Source organism: Aplidium turbinatum, chromosome 6 (assembly GCF_918807975.1).
Source record: "Aplidium turbinatum chromosome 6, kaAplTurb1.1, whole genome shotgun sequence".
Lineage (NCBI taxonomy): Eukaryota > Metazoa > Chordata > Ascidiacea > Aplousobranchia > Polyclinidae > Aplidium > Aplidium turbinatum.
The window spans coordinates 15,859,386-15,881,230 of record NC_137477.1 but is presented as its reverse complement, the minus strand read 5'-3'; the positions used below and the strand labels follow the sequence as shown (position 1 = coordinate 15,881,230).

The following is a 21,845-nucleotide window of genomic DNA, read 5'->3' as shown; positions in this document are numbered from 1 at the left end:
CAATAATTGAAAACCCAATCAATCAATCGATCAATGGTTGATTTGTCAATAATAGGAACATAGTACATGTTTGAAATATGCAAGTAATATACAGTTATACACAATCACAAAAAATATACCGTAGCTTGCGCTCATGTCAAAAGGGTATTCCTGATTCCCAACCTTATATGTAGTTTATAACGCCCAGGCAAGTATTTAAGCTCATTCCCAGTTGCAGGCTGTAAGACCTTTAGGGTTAGATGCACCAACTGAAGATTATTCACAGCTTAAGCTAATCTGTTGATTAACTAACTTATTTGGCGGACTAACTTTTTTCTTATGCGCCAACCAAAACCCGCTAATTAAAATCACCCATTACTGATCCACCGATGAACTTAGCGGAAACCATTTCTCGGCTGTCTTAATCGGCCGCTGAAAAGACGCGCTGTTGTCACATTCACCTCACGGCTCACGCGTCTAAAAAGTATGACAGCAAATTCTACATATCCCTACGACTTTTACATTTTTTTTTTGGTGCTAAACGTATATAGCAAATCAGTTTATTACCTTGATTCAACGTTTGCAGACAAATGCTGCAAATCAATGAGAAGCAAAAACTAAACTGCTGGCTAGTGAAGTATCTACCTGGATTTATTGTCCAAACAGCGTTTAATAGGACAAATTCACTTAACAAATCTTTAGTATTGCTTCAACGCGACCTGTGTTCTGGCAAAAGTATTTTTTAACACTTGTCTCGACGCTAAATTGTTGCTATAAAGGTCTGAACACAACACTTTCGCAATAATCGAACTCTATTGCCAAAACAAAGTGGCATTGTGACGTCACAACTTTAGGTTTTTCAAAGACTGGAGACCCATTATAAATTCATGTCGAACTAAATCATAACAAACCCGTGTTAAAAGTAAGTAAAGAAACAAACAAGATTCTCAATCAAAACATTTATTTTACATTGTGCTTTGTTCTGATTTTCCATTGAAACTTATTTTTAAATGAACAAATATCCAATGAAAATCATGTTGCCAAGTTACCGATGCGACAACAACACCCAATTTTGTTTGTGCGTCAAATTAAATAACATGATATTTTCGTAGCACAAACCGTAGACGTCCTATAATAGCATCTGGACTAGTAAACAGGATTGCCAACTTGGCGGTTTTAACGCCAAATTTTAGAAACTAAATGTTTTTTAATACAGTTTCACATTATACATGGAACGGTCGGAGCACCTTAAGCAATGGTAGAGATCATGCTATTGACAAAACCAGCCCATAATGCAATATTATAAAAAGCATCATCAAGATACGGAAAAGCTGCCTTTTCAAACCTGATGTTTTGTAAATAGGCTACTGCGCATTGATAAAACAGAGTTTTTTAAACTATCTACACAGAGACAGAGAAACCTGTGACTTTTCAAAAGAAAGCACAAGCTCAAATAATCTTTAAAAAAATGCCTGACTTTACTTCCATAATACCTGTGCTGCTTGCACTCCAATGCTTCTATAAAGCTTACTAACATAGCATTGTTAAAACTCGGCGCCCAACATAATTTAGGGTACTTTAGGCCTACCTGTAAATGACGCAGCGTTTTAGAAAAACATGTCTATTGAAATAAAAAATCACCGTGCAGAATATATTTGCTTGTTCCAATAAATTCTGGTAGTGACCGTAAAACTGGAAATATTGTTACAGAAAAAAAATGGCAGAAACAAAAATAAGCTTTTATGATGGTTATATCCAGTGCTGTATTCGAGGGTATACGCGGTATACGCAGTATACTCTCTGCTTTTCGAGCAACTATAGTATGCTCTCTGAGTTTCCAAAAATAAATAATTTTGTACCTCTCGTCCAATTTTCATGTTGATAATTAATTCATGTTATAGTAGAAGAAAAATTAATATTTTGCAGGTTGTGTATTATTTATCATTCTTGCAAATCTGACAGTATATACCCTGTGCTGTTTTTACGAATACAGCACTGGTTATAGGCAAAATAATTACGTTAGCTGTTATTCCACATACGCTGTATTAGCACTATTGATATGAAATAACTATTGGCTTTTTTTCCTAATTTTTATTAATGTAGCCTACTTATGAAGGATTTTTTCTGATATTTTTATGTAGATTCGTAGCCATCAATTAAATTAAAGTACCAGAACAAAAATAGCTAGCTGTTCGAAATGAGCTTAACTGCAAATCATAAAAACACTGCTGGCATTGACATTCTCAAAGATTTGTTGTTTTATGCATGATTCAAACAAAGACTTGAGACGTTTCCAGCACTTGAAGAAATTGATTAATTTTATCAACTAAGCGTTTGAGAATATAAAAAAACTGCTTTGCCTTTTTGCTTCGCATTGAGCACTTTTTGTAGTGGTATTAATAGTTTTCATTGTTTCAAAAAAATATATATATATTTGTATGGATAACTTGCAAAGACTACAAATTTGTATTTGTCACGCGAGAAGTCAGTTTCAAAAGATGTTCATTGCTATCTTAGTGCATAAGCAGGGAATTGGAAGTTTGTTGCACCCTCCGAACCTCCTTCTAGTTCTGTAAGATAATGTTTCCCGTTGTCTTGAGGTGGAGGATTAGTCAGAGTGTTTGTTGTCGCAAATTGTGGCGATGTCACGATTGGTAGAGAAGCTGGCTGCTGCGGGCAAGGAATACTTGGTTGTTAAGAAGTTGTCCAGGAAGGCTCACATAGAAAGATTGGCCAGGGGATGAATATCCTAAAAAACATATCAGTTATTTAGAAGGATTTTTCATGCTTTAATTGTTGTTGGTAGACTAACAACTTTCTTTATTAGCAAATGCAGAAAGATGACTGACCTTCCACTTGAAAAGTATTCACATGAGAAATTGCCTCTCCTCTCTGATCCTGCAATACGACATGTGGTATTAAACATATCAGAAGAAACCAGTAAGGGAATCTATAAAAAAAATTGTAGGGCACCAGAAATTCAACGACGCAAAAACTTCAAACGAAGTAAACAATGACAATTTTGGGAATCAAAAACGTGGAAAGGTTGGCTGGGAGAAGTGTATGGGCTTGCCCCTAGGAATGTTGGCTATTAATCACTTTTGCGTATTTTGCTTTTTTTAGTTTTGGGGGCAAGTGCCCTCATGGATCCGCCACTGAAAGAAACAAAAGTCGACTATAATAACTCAACTTCTAACAATAGCCAACTTTTCTATAGTACGGTAATACTATAGCTTAGTGTCATATTATCATTTTTGCCGCATATCGGCTGATGTTTAGTGGATGAAGATTTTCTATAAATGAACGAAAAGACAAGGAAACCCAATCTCCATATCCACCTTCAAGTTGGCTATATTATTAGGTGTCTTGCCACGAAGCAGCTTTTGTCTTGGTAAGTGCTCTCGAAAGTGTACAAACAAAATTTTTATCCTAGCATGCAATATCATTATGCTATATCCTACTACCTGGTCACAACAGCTTCCACATCCACCATCTTTATCCGCACAGCTGCAATAAGATGCACTTACGATTTGAAGAACCATCGAAGCAAACGCAGCTATTGCAATGGTGCTCACAATGCCCATATAAAATGGCTGCAATAATTATAGCTTGTTAGCAAAGAAAATGCTCTAGCGAAATCTTGCTGATGGCATTATAAGCATTGTTACCTTACTCTGGTCGGCTGAAGACACCATCGCGCAAGAGACGCACACCAAAGCACCGGCAAAGAGGGCTCCAATAATAGCAAACGCCATATGAACTTTAATCTACAAAAACATGAAAATGTTGTACTATATTACAAAGGTTTTTAATCTTTTTTGTTGCAACTTCTTTAGAAATGTTTGCTTCACCTAGTGATAGGAATTTCTATAGCCTAATTTTCATGTATCTGTTTGTGTCACCTGAGGCTTTCTCAGTCCATGGATAAAGATTCACACCAACTAACCAATTAACTAACAGTTAACTTAGAGTTTTGGGCCACTTTTTAAGCACCAATGCACCAGCATCATTAATTATTTACTAAATTTAACTTTCAAGAATTGCCAAAATAAAAGCCGCCAAATCACAAAACGCAAGTGAAGATTAGAATTACAAGCTGTCGAAATAGGCGAGTAAACAACGAATCTGGCAACGTTGCTCAGCATTTCCATGCAAGATTTATCTCCATCATCACTTGCAATTTTTCAATTTCCAATAGCAGTATTTCCAATATGACTATACTCATAATTTATTTTGAGTGGTCACATATAATATCATACATCAAAACCAGGTACGACGTAACTTTGTTCTTAAATATTATAATTAAGCCTTCTCTTCCGGCCAGTCCCCTAAACTCAAACAAACCCTCACAATAGTAGATGAAGATTTCTTCTTTCCAGCTGCTATACCCAATCCTCCAGCGACAATTGTCTACAAATCAATGCATTGTCACGTAGCCTACAAATAAGAGATATATCAATAGGGGAGAGTGGAGGAAGTTGGGCCGGTGGGGCACGTTGGGCCACCCATATATCTTGCGATACACAATCACTGCATGTCACGTGATGGCGTCATGTGATGCCGTTTCGTTCTCAGATCATACAATGGTGAGGTGAAGTTGATTGCAGTCACCGTTTATGAGTGAAGTAAGAAAGTTTAGTTTTTAGTGTCTTTTTTGAAAAATTATCTACTTGAAACGTAAGCATGCAGAACTGTAACTGAAAGTGCTATACTTGTGGCTCATATATATTTATATCGCCAGGGGATAAGTGTCAGTTTATGGTACTCAATTTTGTCGAATCTTTCACAGGTCAGTCTGGCAAGTTGTACAAAACAATATGGCTGCTGTTGGGATAAGTTGGGTCACTTTGAAGAACATTAATTTTCGACCTATTTCTGCATTGTTTGTTTAAAAATGTTTTGTAATTATGGGAACCTGTACACAACTATCCGAAAGACGCTTGCCCGAAAGGACACTTACCCAAAAGGACACTTGTCCAAAATGATACTTGCCCAAAAGGACCCTTACCAGCAATTGCACTTCCCTGAAAGAACATTGCATAAAATACACTTTATTTTCGGGCAAGTGTCCTGTTAGGAAAGTGTCCTTTCGGGAAAGTGTCCATTTATGATATTAATTCATCATTTGCAGTTAACACTGATTTAGTATGGTTATTTCTTTATTGTTCTGCACACCGGCCCAACGTACCTCATGCACGGCCCAATATACCCCAGGGGTGGGGGTACATTGGGCCGAAAAGTTATCGTTTTTTTAAACCTTAATAACTTTTTGCCTGAAAGACTTAGAATAAATTCAAAATTCAGAAAAAATTACTCGAAGGATCAAGATCATAATGATGCACAGCGTTCTACAATCGAATTAGAGTTGAGTGATTTACATTCAAAAATGTGAAAAACGGCCCAACTTTCCCCACTCTCCCCTATAAATATCACTTCCAGATGAATCTGACTAAAGAACGACAATATCACGTTTCGGCTAATCTATTTTATATTTATGACAAATCATATCTAAACCAAGTTGTCTTGTGGCAGGGATATAACTTACCATGTTGATGGAAGCATGGCAAAGGTAATGCAAATGACCTAAAGTTCTTTGCAAACTAACCTTCAAACAAATCCAGCTTCCACATGTGTGTAAACTGTTTTCCATGTTGCTCAAACGTGGGAACACGCTTCTTATGTTTTTTCCCTTTTTTCCAAAATCAAAGCTTTGTGTTCATCTTACCTTTAGTCAGGGTTGGAAGTAACGACTAGTTGTCACTATTCGATAGCGTTATTCGTTGCTTTCTGAATATCGAATGCTCATACCCATTCCTTTTAAAAATAAATATCGAATGCGCGTTATTCACTGCTTTTTTATGCAAGCAACGAAATCATTACTCGTTTTTCACTAATCGATATTTAGGAGAACTACTGAACATTTTTTGTTGTTCACTCACTTCGTCGTCAAAACGAATTTACGAGATTTAGTTTTCGGATTACTATCCGACCTGGTCCCCTTCCGGTTTTCGAACTTTAAAGGGTTAAGGAAAATTTTGCAGCAACACAGTTCAGAAAAACCATGCCAGAGTCATTAACAGTGTTGCCAACCTTGCGGTGTTCCCACAAGTTTGGGCTTGTTTTTGTTTTCAAGTTTGCGTATTTTTTTTTAAGTTTGAGGGTTGCTTGTTTTTGAGCTTGTTTTTTGGCCAGTCAAACTTTTTTTAACTTGTTTTTGACACTGAAATTGCGAGATTTTTATTGTAGTCAACATTGTATCCTTTCTTTTCAAGATAATTATTGCTTGAAATGGCGTAAACAAATGTCATTCTTGAAATAAACGTGATGTATGGACTGCAAAGGTTATATTGAAAATTGAACTGCTAAACTGCGTGCTTTATGCTAATTGGTATTGGTTGCAAATTATTGGGCTTGTTTTTGTGTTGACATGCCTGTTTTAGGTTTGTATTTTAGATTCACTTGTTTGTTTTTAAAAAAAAAACTGGCATCACTGGTCGTTAAATACGCAAATGCAATATTTTTAGTAATTGCTATTCATTGCTTTTTTTAAGTATCGATAGCGGAGAGTCGTTGCTTTTTTGGGCACTATCAAATAGTGAAATAGTCATTGCTTTTTGACTAACGACTTCCAACCCTGCCTTTAGTTACATTATAGGCATATACTACAATACTTTTGAACAGGCTTTTGAATAGTGGTGTTCCGTGGCATTGTTTTAAATCTAAGAAATTAATCAAACCTACACCATTCTCCAAGTTACATTTATTCTTCTTACATGGATCTTTATATCCTTCTCCAGTTGCACTTACTCTTATCCTACATAGACTTTTATTTGTACTCACCCATACCCCACACCATATTCCTTCTCCAATTGTGGTCTCATTTTCAAGCGGTTTGTTGTTATAAAGACCGTATATGAAACAGCTAAAATGAGAAGCTTCGTGGCCAACAATTAATCCACCCATTATAACGCAGAATGAACCAAGCGCAACTTCAACTGCCTGTAAGTGTTTCGTTATATGCGAGTAAGCTGTCTTTGTGGATAAAGTAAATTGCAAAAAAAATGATGTAACTTGGAAATGTACTCGATTAATGTTCCCACTACAATCCAGAATAAATCAAGCACTATTTCAACTGCCTGTATGCGATGGATCATGTACTTGCACAATATGGTTTTATTGAAAAGGTAGTTTGAAAAAAGTAGACTAATGTACACTACCTCAAGACTCTTTAAAATTGACAGCTTAACCGTAAATTCACTTTGACTTGACGTTCTTCCATAGGTGAACATTTTATGAGTAGTAGTTATCACTTTTTTGCAAGGCTTAAAAAGGATTTACTCAAATAAGCCTAGTGGTCTACGTGGAAGTCACTGAGTCAATAAACTACTGTCGAATGCATGGTCAGGCCTATACGAAAAACAGGCATGAAATATCATTAAGCATAGACAGGTAAAACCAAGCAACCACACGGCATTTAACATCATGCAATTAGAGTGAACATAAAAATATAAACTACGAACGTTTTCGGCCATACTCAAGTTAGCCCTTCTCAAGTAACGAAAATAACTGATTTTACAATAACATCTACATTGAAAATAATTGATCTACACAATGAATTGAAACACGAAATGCACAAGAATGAAATTGCAAAGCAGAGGAGAAAGGCACATCACATGGCGGTTAATTACGCAAAGCAAAAATTAACGCGTAATTTACCTTAATTAACCGCCATGTGATGTGAAGTTGATGATAATGTTGATAATGATTTGTATTCCTAGCGCTAAGGGCATTGTTTATGAAAAAAAAAGCTTTCTGCTCCATATATGGCGATTAGTTTTTATTGGTGGTAGTTAGGATGCATCAAACCCCCCTACAAAAATTATTTTTTCATGGCAATTTATTAAAGTCGTAGGCTACTACCCCTAAAAAACCAACTGTGTAAAATGATGCAAAATTGGGATGAACTCTACCGGATTCATATCTAGCTGGAAAACATAAAAAATAGGCCCTCAATTCCATATGAAAGCAGTCAATATGAAGATATCTCGAATGTATTACCTTTCAGATTTTTCTGAAAAGTTGTCATACAATGCTTTATTAGGCTACCATACCAAACGAAAGAATCCAAAGTTTTAGATCAATATCTCAGGGTTTGTCCAATGTCCATGGTAGCTATTTAAACTTCGAGTAGGCTACCACCCTCATTTTTGACTTGTGGGGGTAACGAATTTTTATTTGACCGCATTTTTTAATGCCCTATTCTGTATTTTTGAGCGCTGAGTTAAAAATGCACATAATTTTTTCATATTATTGTTAATTTTTGAGATATTTAATTATTTTTTTCCTCTGATGTTGCTGTAAGTAGCAAACTGTGTCCTGCTTTCCCATTAAATGTTAACTCAACATCAAGGTTCCGTTTAGTTCATTAAGCGCAAAAGCCTGTTTGAAAAATGTTTATCAGGAAGGCTTGACGATAAACGCAACACAGTTTTTTTTTCAAACAGTAAGATTCATTCAAAAATGTACTTTTGAGCAAGCTTTTCTTTTATGACCACTCCTGTCTTGCATTAGCTTACCAGAAACCAAATGTAGTCTCCCACTGCTGCATTGTTCCAGCGGCCGTCATATCGTCTTTCCACCAGCTCAATATCCTGATGAAATATCTCACCATGCTCCTCACTGAAATCACCAAGATTTTCTTCAAAAAACCCAGATGGGAACACAAAAAATGAAGTTTTTCAGACATGAATACTTTGGCAACTTTTGACTTCAGACATGAATATTTTGGCAACTTTTGACAAGTTTCAACATTTGACAAGTTTTTCCACCAACTCTTTGTAATTTTGGTCCCTTTTATTTCCCAAAATTCTATCAACCACACCTCGAACTGGTTTGTTCATGACTGGTTTGATGTAACAAGATAGAAGTCTCAGTTTTAATTGAAAATTTATTTCTCCTCTTAAAAATTCCTTGCATTTCCAAAATGACGCTTTTGCTTGACCGATTCTTCTTTTTACATCATTGGTGCATCTTCCATCTTGTGTAATGAGGGACCTTAGGTGTGTGTACGTGCTGACCTGATCCAATTGTTCTCCTTCCAGCTTAATTTCTATTTTATTATTTTTATTACTTTTTTCGATCAGCATTGTCTTTGTTTTCTTCAAATTGAGTTTCATTCCGTATTTTTTACTGATTTCATTGACTTTGTCCATGCTTTTTTGCAGTTTTTCTTCCGTGTCGGCGAGAATGATAGTGTCATCTGCGTATCGTATGTTGCTTACTACTTGACCATTGAATTTTACTCCGTTTTTGCTTAGTGTTGTTATTGTTTCCTTGATTATTGCTTCGCTGTACAAATTGAATAATATTGGTGAGAGTATGCATCCCTGCCGAACTCCTTTGAATATCGTGAAAAATTCTGTGAGACTGCTGCCACTTCGAACTGCTGCTGTTTGTTTAAAATATATGTTTTTTATAAGTCTTCTTTCTAAGGACGGGCATTAAGTTTTTCGAGCAATTGTGGTAATTTGATATGTTTTATCCTGTCAAATGCTTTGCTGTAATCTGTTGGTTACAAAAGTAGGTGGCTCACTGCCTACCTACAATCCCTCCTCGGTCTGCCTGAACCATACTTGCAATTGTTTCTTGTTGTTTTTTGATTTTATTGAGCTAGCGAGTTGGGATAAAAACTTGATTTTGTATAAACTTACAATGGCTTTATCACGACAACTTAAATCCGTGGTACACATTCATTTCTTTAGCTTGCTTTTTTCGATAATGAAATGAAACTCAACACAAAGGCAGGCAAAATTGTGTCCAGAAACAACGGCTCCCGGCACGCAGCAAAAGGCGATAATCAGTTGTGAAATCTCTTTGCAGCCAGGCAAGCCATGTCACGCAGAACACAGAAACAACGCAAATTCAATGTCAACAAAATTTCATCACAATTTCAATTCTGATCAAGAGGGCAATTGACCCGCCGGAACATTGCGGCCCCTAATTATGGCACATAATTAAATAAAAGTTGAAGTAGAAGGGTCGATTCCCGACATGCAATACAGAGAAAGTATGTACATTAAAACTACACAAAAACGGTGATTATCCTTTGATAGCAGTGCAAGGCACTTGGACACCCTGGCCACAATGGCCTGGCGAATACTTACACGATTAACGATTAATATCTACGTTAGTTTCATGAGACACACATAGTAGCAAACAAATCAAACGCACTACACAGTAACTAACTAGCTACTTATAATGACGCAAATTACTGAGATCGCTTGCGAATACTTACACGATTAGCATTTACATCATTTGCATGAAACACACAATAGCAAACAAATCAAATGCATTACACAGTAGGCCTAACTAACTAGCTACTTATAACGAGGCCGATGACTGAGATCGCTGTAGAGCATACGTTACTAAGACATGTTGTTGAGTTACGCATATTGGAGCCCTGCGGATGACACATAGAAATACGCAGGTTAATAACAGATTTGCGCGGTACATATCTACAATACACTACAAATTTAAATGAAAGGCAAGGGTGGTACAGATGCCTCGACGACACCCGCTAACAACAGACCAGGGCGGGGCCGGGTCCAGAACGCAGTCAAGCATTCCCCACAGGAGCAACGCACGATATATCCCTTAGGACCAGGTCCACTTTGACCTCACCCGATGCCTCATCCACCACTGAGACTGCCACCCTGACGCGCCTGACAATCGGTTTTCCTTTTCTAATTTGGGGGATGATCTCATGGACTCTCCCCAGACGGTACCTCCCTCTCTTAGTTATATCTTCTGGAGAACCAACCACCACTAATTGGCCAGGCTGTAGGTTTTCCACCAAACTGGCCCACTTTTTTCTACCCTGCAGGGAAGGTAAATAGAAAAAGATCCATTTCTCCCAGAAACTGTGAGATAGAGCCAGGTTATACCTATAGTCTCTCCGTAACTCATCTCGGTCATGAGGATTTCCTACTGATGAAAATGGGCTCAAGAATGGGTTAAGGAGGGCGTCTGGGGTGATAACAGTAGAATCCTTAGAGTCATCGCAGACAGGGACTAAAGGTCTTTCGTTGACTATTCTTGTGGCACTACCAGTAAATGTAAGAAGTTCAACAAAGTTGGGTTTCCGTGATGAGTTCCCAATAACGTGGGAAAAGGCAATTTTGAATTGCTTGACCATTGCTTCCCAGGCCCCTCCCTGGGCCGGGGCATACGGAGGAATGAACTCCCAGTTAATTCCCTTTTTTCGCAAAGAAGTTTGAATTTCAGAAGACTCCAAAATTTCTGGTAGTCTTTTAGCTGCCGCTTGAAATGTGGTCCCGTTATCTGAGTACATGTTACGTATAGATCCACGCAAGTCCACAAATCTGGTAAATGCTAAAACAAATTCACTGTAAGATAGTGACGTCACAAGTTCCACATGGATTGCTCTACTCGCAAGACAGGTAAATAACAATCCCCATGCTTTCTTTTGGCTTCTTCCTTCCACAAACGTCATTGGACCAAAATAATCTACGCCACTGTTGAAGAAAGGTTTGTTATAGGCCGTGGTTCGTGGTAATGGTAGATCCGACATAAGCTGCCTGATAGGCTTTGCTTTCTCTAATGCACATGGAGCGCAGTCATGCAAATAATGTTTCACCGAGAAATTACCATTTGCAATCCAAAAACGTTGACGAGTAGATAACAGTGTCTGTTGCACACCACAGTGATAGCTATCACAATGAGCGTCAAGGACAACTAGCCGTGTCAATGCGTGCCTCGAAGGCAAAATAAGAGGATGCTTCGCATCGACAGTTATTTCGGGAGACTTACTCAATCGACCTTCAATACGAAGTCTTCCCCGTGTGTCCACACAAGGACGATACTTTTTTAGAGAGCGCAACTCCTTCAGGCACTGTTTATCAGCGTCAGCTTCGCTCGAAGCAAGACGTTTTGTTACCACATCGATCGACTCCGGCAGGCTGTCACAAGTTAACAAATCTCTATACACTACTTTTTGTACGTAGAAAACAACCCTATTGAAAGCGTCCTCAAGATAGGATGCATTTAACTTTGGTTTTACGTACCCATGTTTCTTGCATTTGGATACAATGAACTCCGTGAAAGCTACAAGATAGGCAGCTCTTTTTTTCAACACGTACAAAGTAGGTGCGGTTTCGATCATGTTGCTAATGGAGCCAGCAGTTGCATTTTCACTTACCGTTATCGCCGGCGACAGTTCCATTTTACGAATAGCAGCATCTGCTCCATTCACCGTTGGGACCTCGCCCTCCTGCATGAGAAAGATGGACCGCTCAACCACATCTCTCTGGAACCTGTTTTGGTGATGGCATTCGGTCTGGTTCCAACGTCTGCCGAGTTGAGATGTGTCGGACAAAAATGTCATTCGCTCACCTCTGACAAGAGTAAAATACGATTTAACCTACGAGTAACAAACTTGCATAATCGTAAATCAGGATTTTTGATCCACTGAAGGACAGTATTCGAGTCACACCAGAAATGTTTTCTAAGATCAGGCAGGTGTAGTGCATTAGCTACCTGGTTTAACAGTTACGTAGTATTAAGCGCGGCTACAAGCTCCTTTCTGGCAATCGGCCATGCACTTTGATGCTTGAGGACAACCCTACTTTTGCCAAAAACGAAGGATACGCAAGGGACTCCGTTACACAGCCTACGTATATACACAACGGAGGCAAAGGAGTGATTGGAGGCATCACTGAATCCATGTAACTGATATACGATATCATCGTCTGCACAACACGGCTCTGTGTTTACAAAATACCATCTAGGTATGGAAAATTCTTTTAGTAAATCTAATGAATGAATCCACGGCTTCCACTCTTTTATGTAGCTTTGTGGCACTTCGGTGTCCCAATCGAGGCCTTCAATAGCCAAACGCTGCAGAATTAACCTAGCTTTTAGGAAGAATGGAGCGCCGAACCCTAGTGGATCGAAATTTTGGCCAAGTTGGCTTAACATTGAGCGACGTGTGTACTTCTCTAAAGGTTGGAGAGAGCACTTATTGAAGAATGAATCTGACTCGGTTTGCCACACACAACCTAGAGTTTTTGCTACTGGTAAGTCTGTGTCGTCTTTTTCGAGGTTGACATCGCGAAAGGAGGAAGCCAGCATCTCTTTTTTAAAGTCCGACAAAACATCCAACGCCCCTTTGTTGGCACTCCATTTCACCAAACTAAAGCCTCGGCTATCGAACAAGTCAATGGCTTGTTTAGCAATCTCACTGACCTCATCAAGGCTATTTCCAGAGAATATCAGATCGTCCATATACATATTTTTTCGAATGGCACGCAGGGTCAGGTCACTGGCTGCAGTGGGGTTTTGTTCAATCATTTTTTGAATGGCTAAGCAGGCGACGTATGGACTGCTTTTAATTCCCCAAGGGTGTACACAAAATCTAAACGGAATTACTTTGCCCTTTTCGATATCATTATTCTCAAACCACAGCAAACGGAACAAGTCGCGTTGTTCCATTGGTAATTGAATCTGGAAGAAGCACTTGGTTAGGTCTGCCATTAGGCCAAACTTTCCCAATCTAAAGCGAGCCAGAACTTGTGTTAAAGGGTTTAATATGTCTGGGCCCGACAAAATCACATCATTAGCACACCTACCCTTAAACTCAGATTTGCCGTCATACACCACTCGCTTTTTTGTTTGGGATGTCACAAAATATAGTAAGTACCACACACATGCCGATGAGTCGTCGTCTTTTACCGGCTCAATGTACTCGCTGGACTGCATTTCAGCCATCGTGTCTACTAAGAATAATCGAACGTTAGGTTGCTTTAAAGCCTTGCGTCGTAAGCTCAGAACACGTTCAAGGGCCAAAGAGTGGTTATTCGGTAATTTAAAATCGCTTTTTATCGGGACGGGCATTTCAAATCTTCCATCTTTAACTTTCATTTGTGTCTCAACAAATCTTTGTGCATTACGGGACAGTTCTACCGTTTCATCTATTAGGGTTAAATCCTTTATGACATGTTTTAGGCGACTGATTTCAATCTCCTGCGCATCTAAGTTGTCAAGACTAGATAACTCCTCAGCGACTTTACCATTGACTGCAACACGACGTAACTTTAAAATCACCAGAGGTCATAGAACCTCGACCTCCACTAGCTAGCCAGCCCAGTGGGGTTAGAATAGCATGGGGCTCCTCTCGAGTCATGCCAACACGTTCTTCTAGTACTCGCATCAAGTAAGCATGGTCATTCCCGATTAAAATATCGACCGACGTTTTGTTAGGCAACGAAATCAAATCAACATTATCGAAATGTGAAAAACCATTTAAGTCTTGATGCTGCGGCAATGTTTCGACATGGTCACTCCAAGGTGCATTTACCACTGCTTTCACGTCGCCATACAGTTCGTTAGTAACTAAGGATTGTATATTAAATTGAACCAGATCAGAGTGCATTTCTTGTTTGCCTGCTAGAGTGTCCATGCAGAAAGAAACATTATCTACGGGTTTTAGATGCATTTCTTTGACCAATCTGCTTGAAACAAAGGTGAGCTGCGAGCCTGGGTCGTGTTGACAGTAAACCAGAGCGGTCTCTCCATTAGATGGGTTTATGACCCGCGCGGCCGTGACACGATTAAACACTGCCCTTTTACAAGCGATGCTTACACTACGAGTAGTGACGACAGGTGTTGTCCTAAGACCATTGCTCGATGTTCCTTGAGGATTCACATAGGCGTCGTGCAGTAGATAATAGTGCTTAAATCGAAAATGTTTACCACAGCGCCTACAATTACATGATTGGGTGCAGTTTTTTGCTTCGTGTCCTAGACGTAGGCAGTTTAGACACCGACCAGTCGCAGCGATGACATCCCGGCGTCGCGACGGCGTCAAGTTTAAGAACTCGGGACAATTGGGTAGTCTGTGACGCTCTTGCTTATTCCTACTCTCACAATAGATTCAAAGCATGTCCTTCCTCTTACCTTCAAAAGATCGGCTACCAAACGTTCCTTCTCGGCTCCCAGGACTAGAGCCAGACCCGCGACTGCCACCTTGGGAAACATCTCTGACTGGCTGTGCTGAGGTTTGACGAATACGCATAATGTGGTTATCACTTGAAGACCGTTTTGTATCCTTTCTAGCAACGACTTCCTCCATTAAGCGTATGGTGAAGTCCGTAGAGCGACACGTCTCTTCGGAATTTACGAAATCCATTAAGCTTTGAAAGCTTGGTTCCTCGGTGCTACCACACTGCTCTTTCAGATAGTACAAAAAGTCTTTCTTCGCATATCCAGGTAATCGTCCTGCCAGGTCTAGTACAAAACGTCCTTCTAACTGATGACGCTGGTTATACGCCCTAGCGAAGAGGGTACACTGAGCCAGCTCGTCTTTGAATTCCTTTATTGAGGATGATGACATTCCAGATAATTTATTGCCATGCCGTATCCGCCGAATATCCGGCTCCGCGAGAAATCCGCCTCTAACACCAAAGCGCTGGGACAAGCGATCCAGCGACATCCAGCGACATGACATTACCCACTTCCCAAGACCCTGATCACGTATTAAATTATCTAATTCTTTTTTAGCTAGAAAATGAGATTTTGAACTTAAAATAGGTTCTGAAGATGAAATAAATGTCTCCAGTCCTTTAAACCTGTAGCTACCTCATAGGTTTAGAAGTGTATTTTAAGTCCTTGCTTCCTGGAGACACATTTTCATGGTAATATAAGCAGCATGGTTGGTAGTTAGTTATATGTCAGTAGCCTACTTCAGAATGAAGATAGTAGTTTAAGAATCATTTCATTTGAAAACCCTGTTATGGCTAAAAAGTTAGGGATGGTGGATTCAACTGTCCCTATAAAAAGTTCAATGCTAAAAAGAGATGGTCGGTATACAAATTTTAACATGGTGTAGAACTCTTTGATGTTTCCAGTGTTGGCTGACAGTTGCATTTTATTTGCCAAGTATGTCCACTAAATGTTTTTGATCTTGTTCACTTTAAAGCTTTCCACAACATGAGCGGAAGGTCGCTTTATTTATTAGGCAAATTGGTTTGGATAAATGTGTTTGGTATGCAGATCTTTTTTGAGCTACTAACACTTGGATGAAGTGATTTTTTTCAGAGACGAGGAATCACATGATCACACGTGACATACAGCAGTTTCGGTGTCAACTTCTGCCCAAGATTTGATCAGTTTTTGCTTCAGAACCTTAACACTGAAGTGGGATACAGTGCAGGACTTCTGTTCCAGGACAGACCGTATCCTAAAGCCAATTAGATTTAAATCAGACGATGAAGGCCATAGTTTCTTGGGTTAAAATGACTTGAAATTGTCTTTACACCAGCCTTGGACTAATCTGGTTGTCTGAGAGGTTGTTCCATCCTATTGGTGGAATTCCTTCATTTTCAGTGACTTTCCTCGCCCAAGGAACATCTTCATCTTTTAACATCTTCAGATAAACATGTTGGTTGATTTTGAAACCAGCCTCGATGAAAATCAAAGGGGTTTTAACATCTGTGGACGTAACTCCTGGCCACACCATTACTAAAGCTGACTTTTTCCTCCTGAATGAAGTTCGACGTGTAACAGGCGCTAAATCTGGATTTAATCCAAATCCGATCATTTTGACTGTTGTGTATGGCTAGAACGAGAAATAATTTCTTATCAGTCCAAAGAACTTGTGGCTGCATGCCACCAAGGAGCTTACTCAGAAGAATCTTTGATCTTTCAAATCTCTCCTTTTTTGTGGCATCAAAAAAGGTTTTCGTTTGGTAGTTTTGTAGGACTTGATCTTAAGATCCATTACCAGCACCCTCTGGACCAGTGGTTAACCTTTTTCAGCACGGGGCCAAATGCAAAGCCTAAATTTTGTAAAGGACCGCAAGAAAAGAAAAAGTCACAAAAGAACATTTGTAGGCTACTATAACACCATAAAACACAAACAATGTAATTAAAAGTGAAACTTAATTTTGGCTTTGATTTTTAATAAGCTTCCCAAAACGAGGGGTAATCTTGAAAAACGCAGTAATTAAAAGCTGGTTAAAATGTTGATTCGTCAATCCGTTGTGATGTTTGCTTCACTCACGTATGGTGAACAAATACAGAGGCATTTTTCATTGCATTAGCTATTAAGTTATTTTCCCTCCATAACTCGACTCTAAAAATGAAGTAGATAAACACATTGGAATGTTTGGGTCAGCTCCACATCTGACTGCAAGTCTAGCAGCCCCAGCTAAACTTATTGGGAGGCAATTGCTGCGTTTATTGCCATATTGATGTGCACGTTACGATTTCTATCACATTACATATCTTCAGGGACTTAGAAACGATGTTTTCTTGGTGTAAAATGCAATGGTACCACACAACAGGGATAAAATCATCATCTTCTGATCATATGTTAAAGCAGGGCTTCCCAAACTTTTTTTGCTCGCGACCCTTTTCAATCTCCTAAAACGTTTCGCGGCCCCTTACGATTAAAACGACGAACAGTGCGAAATATACACTTGTGGTATTAATTGAAAAGCTTAAATCTAACGTAAACCAAAAACAATTTATCGTTCTCAGTTCAGTTTGTTTTTATTTATTTCTGACCATAACAACGAAGCCTTTGGGCAGCCTACTGGAAACAAAATAAAAAGCAAACACATTTATTCAATGCGATGGATGTGACTGCTTTCTGCAACAAAGCAACTCCAGCCGTGGCTCAATGTTTGTTAATGCAGATCTCAAGGCGGTTTCAATATTGCTTAGGTTGTTGGAACAGTAGACGAAGTGAAAAACATTTCAGATGAATCATTTTGAAATATTTGTTTCCAGATGTTCAAATTTTTGATGAACGCATTAATTTTAGATTTCAATGCAAAATATTGATGTTTTGTTTTGGGAGGGACAAATTAAATTCGTTCTGTTTTTCAAGCAAATCTGACATTCGGCATAATTCCAAAAGCTAGATGTCATTGCGAAAATGGTGGACCAAGACTGAATTCTATTCTGTTGGAAAAATCACGATTTCGGCATTCAACGTTAATTGGCTAGCCATTTTAAAGCTTTGACTTTTGAAAGCCACTTCACTTCAAAATGCAGTAAAAGAGTTTTTAACTCCGATTCCATTTCACCTCTTAAATTTTCAAAAATACAGGTAGCTTATTGAGTGCGTAACTCTTAATAAAGTCCTAATAACTGTCACAACATCTCGCACAGAAGTGTTAATATGCAGTACCTTGTGCAAATTGGTATACTTTCTGCGACCCCTGAAGTTCGTTACGCGACCCCTTGGGGGGTCGCGACTCCCAGTTTGGGAAGCCCTGTGTTAAAGAGTCCATTGAAACCCCTATTCTTCCCTAACACGGAAGGACACCCATCTGATGAAAGTGAATACAGCTTTGGCTAGTCCAAATGTGATTCTAAAAGACCTAAGCAAAATTTAAAAATTATGCCTATACAGTATATCCCGTTTGTTGTGCCATGAATGGAATACAAAGTAAGAACTTGCTCGCTAAGGTTAAAGCCTGACGTTACTCTCCGATAAACACCGCTTACTTCTCGTGGTGTAGAGAGACATTAATAAGTTATCTTACAGGGCATTTTTCTTTGCTAGCACATACGTTATGTGATAACCGTGTATTCTCACCATTTTGGCAGTTCTTCTAGCTGGTACAAATAATACTTGTCGCTGCATCAATGAGGGCTGCAAGAAGAATGGTTGAGGGCGCATGCGGCGTAATGGCTCGCGATTGAAAATCACTGCTCTGGACGGTGGAACGGCCAACGTGTGCCTTTTTAGCAAGTTTTCTTGTGCTCTTTCTACGATTTAGTTGCAACTTTTCTTTTATGTTCTAAATGAGTTTTTTGTTCTTAGACTTCTCTGGGGTGCGTATTACCTTTGATAAGCAACTACCAGTCTCACTCAACTTTTTTACTTTTACTTTGTTGTATACACCAAAACGACTCATAATCCCTTTCAAAACCTTAAAAATCTCAGCAAGTGATAGCCCCTTATTACAGTGTGTTTCAATGATCTCATATAAAATCTTCGCCATGAGTGAAACTTTAATTTTCCAGAAAATTTATAGAATGTTAGTAATGTAGGGTGATTATACCATAAATCTGTAATAAACACAAATAATTTATTAGTCGTTAAATGTGTTTAAACTTAACATGAAATTTAGTCCACACTTCGCCGGGCCACCTTATAGTTGATTACAACCTGCTAATGTTGAATTTTTTTTCTTGGGAGGTTTTTCTTCTTTGAGTTGCACTTGAGGTGAAGCCTTAGTTTACAGTGCACTAGACAGTGATAAGTGTAGCATTCTGCGCTAGGCAATGCGCGTGTGTGTAAACAATATTCTTGCAATCATATTGGCGCACAAGGATGTAGTCAATGAGATACCATTGTTTTGATCGTAAGTGCAAGTTGTCTTTTCCTGTCTTCTGCTGGGACAAAGTGTTTGCTATGGTGAGTTGGTGTTCAGCACAGAACAACAGTAACAAGCATTCATTATCGTTTGGTATACCGATACCATGTCCCCCTAATACCCTTTCCCAAGTATCATAATCTTCTCCAACTCTTGCATTAAAGTCACCAAGAATTGGGATCTTGTCATTTGGAGAAATGCTTTTTATGAGATGATGCAAGGAAGCATAAAATCTATCCTTTTCAGATTGTTCCGCTATTAGCCTACAAATAAATCTTGCAAGTCTCTTTGTTTCAAGAAAAACAACATGGTTTTCTAAATCATTTCTAAAATTTTTAATTTAAAGCGCAGTTATTTTTCAACAGTTAAATCTTCCAGTGCAATACCTACTGAATTCTATAAAAAAAATACCGAATGTTTTGAGAACTTAAACTTGAATTCACATAGAAAACCATCGATTTTGTAGTTTTAATTTTAGCTAAAGGCAGCCACTAGCAGTGCTGTTTAAGTTTAATACTTACTCCAAGTCCCATTAACACACATCTGTTTCTGTTTTTAGAATTGGATTGGGGCGCTTGATCGGCAAAAGCATAATTTTGAGTCATTTAGGTCATCGGATGCTATAAAACTTTTATCCAATTTTCTTGTTCGATCTACTATAGACCTTTCAATCTGTCGCTACGTCGGCGATGAGTTGTCAACCAACCCTAGCAGTCGTAGACTAAATGTCATGCGTGCATCAATTAAAGAATTTAAAAGGTTGCAAGTAGCTTAATAGCAGAACTCAATAACTTACATAACTTTTGCAATTCTCTTCTGACGTCATAAACGATTATTAATAAGCAGGCTATTGCTAATGAATACAGTACTATGCAGTAGATCGCACGTAACTTAGCTTACCTCATATCTACATATTTTGGAAGGTATTACTTAGCAAGCTTTTCAGGTAGTTTACTGCACTAATATCGTTTTTTGTACATGTAGGTGTATCAGGTAAACTTAGGCTACACTTACAGCCGAATGTGTCTGAACCCAAAATTGAATTTGATAACAAAAAGAGGCCTAAAAATACTAGAACGGCTATAGCTACCATACCGTACCACAGTGATTTATTTGAAATTATGTATAAAAAAGAAATAACAGTAAACGAATCAACAACTAGAACAGCGTTTCTCAAAGTGGGCGAAATCGCCCCCCTGGGGGCGATTTCGAGCGCCAGGGGGGCAAAAAAATCAAAGGGGCAATCGGGGGGCGAAAACACTTGAAAGGGGCTAATTTATCAAACCACCAATAACAGTTCAACGCGCTAATCAGTTCTATGCACTATATGACTATGGAGAGAGAGAGAGAGAGAAAAACCTTTTATTTTGATGCTGCGAAAAATAGTAGGCTATACAGTACAAGTATAAACCGGTACAAATATATTCAACAACAGACAGGATTCACCAACAACAGACTGTGGTAGGCCTACTATAAAATACAAAGTTTAATAAACCACAAATTCAATTGTGGACATAGAATAACAACATCTCACAATCTTGCAAAAGTTTAGTTTATCACTTGAAGAAGTTGAAGCTATTGAAATCTAATCAATTCATTGCAAAATTATCTATTATTGTAGCGTCACAGTGCTCTTAGCAAAATATGAAGTTGAAACGTCACAGCGCTCTTTCATATTCATAGATATTGCAATTGTTTTGGCGTGCATTACACAGTTTGCAAGACAAACGTGCAATATCAGTTGTAATTTTCAGTAGTTTAGGATCAATTTATATCTTTCAACTACTGCAGCGATAACACCTGAGCTAGGTTATTCAACCAGTTTATTCATCAGTCCAAGGTCAATGCAAAGCCTCGAAGCCAAGGCTTGACTAGCCGAGGCCAGCCAAGCTAGAGGCTAAGGCCAGAGACCTACGAATTTTATCACTGGTTTTCACCCTCGTAAGTTACGAGTCTCCGGTCAGTGTCAAGCGAAGCAGTCAACAGGCCCGGATTTAGGGGGGGGCAGAGGGGGCAGTTGCCCCGGGCCCCCCGACTTTTGAAGGGCCTCCCTAAGTGGAAAAAAATGTGATTTTGTGTTATTTTTTTTTTTAGCCTTTAAAGTTTCTGTAAAATGCTGTGTAGTACTGGACTGATGCTACTGTACACGTAAAGATGGTTTTTCGCGCCGTAGGTGCGAAAAAATATTTTTGCACGGGGGCCCCCCGATTTAAAAGTGCCCCGGGCCCCCCATCAGCTAAATCCGGCCCTGGCAGTCAACCAGCATGTACGGTAGTTAGTAGTTGATTACAGTGAATTTAGTAGGTTGCCAGTCAGTAAGTGATAACAGGTTTCAATTATAACAGGATTAACAGGCTTCTTAAATAATAATCCAACATTCTCTGCTGATAGTTAGAAACGTTCAACAGCAAAAATCGGGGCTAGACTTGTCGATGAGTTATAGTGGCAGACAAAGGGAAG

At 38.8% G+C, this 21,845-nt stretch overlaps 1 protein-coding gene across 4 annotated transcripts; it reads right to left on the bottom strand.

Moving 5' to 3' along the window:
* Nucleotides 1-1,907: 1,907 nt before the first annotated feature.
* Nucleotides 1,908-20,128, bottom strand: LOC145772279 (uncharacterized). 4 transcript variants are annotated; one of them, XM_082584147.1, is made up of 8 exons: nucleotides 19,907-20,091; nucleotides 8,556-8,658; nucleotides 6,820-6,978; nucleotides 4,324-4,389; nucleotides 3,648-3,746; nucleotides 3,444-3,572; nucleotides 2,829-2,877; nucleotides 1,908-2,728 (listed from the first exon to the last, which is right to left on the bottom strand). In XM_082584147.1, the coding sequence occupies exons 3-8, from the start codon at nucleotides 6,940-6,942 to the stop codon at nucleotides 2,625-2,627; spliced, it is 570 nt and encodes a 189-aa protein (XP_082440273.1). In that variant the 5' UTR covers nucleotides 6,943-6,978; nucleotides 8,556-8,658; nucleotides 19,907-20,091; the 3' UTR covers nucleotides 1,908-2,624. The 4 variants fall into 4 exon arrangements, with proteins under 4 accessions (XP_082440273.1, XP_082440274.1, XP_082440271.1 ...); XM_082584148.1 differs by lacking the exon at nucleotides 19,907-20,091 and adding an exon at nucleotides 12,197-12,224; XM_082584145.1 differs by lacking the exon at nucleotides 8,556-8,658 and having other exon boundaries at nucleotides 19,907-20,128.
* Nucleotides 20,129-21,845: the final 1,717 nt, after the last annotated feature.

Excerpts from the sequence above, each read along its gene's own strand:
- LOC145772279 (XM_082584145.1), bottom strand. The coding sequence starts at position 19,990 with ATGACTCAAAATTATGCTTTTGCCGATCAAGCGCCCCAATCCAATTCT. Across the intron at positions 4,390-6,819 it reads GAATATGGTGTGGGGTATGG|ACAATTGTCGCTGGAGGATT; the intron begins GTGAGTACAAAT and ends ATTGATTTGTAG. Across the intron at positions 2,729-2,828 it reads GAATACTTTTCAAGTGGAAG|GATATTCATCCCCTGGCCAA; the intron begins GTCAGTCATCTT and ends TATGTTTTTTAG.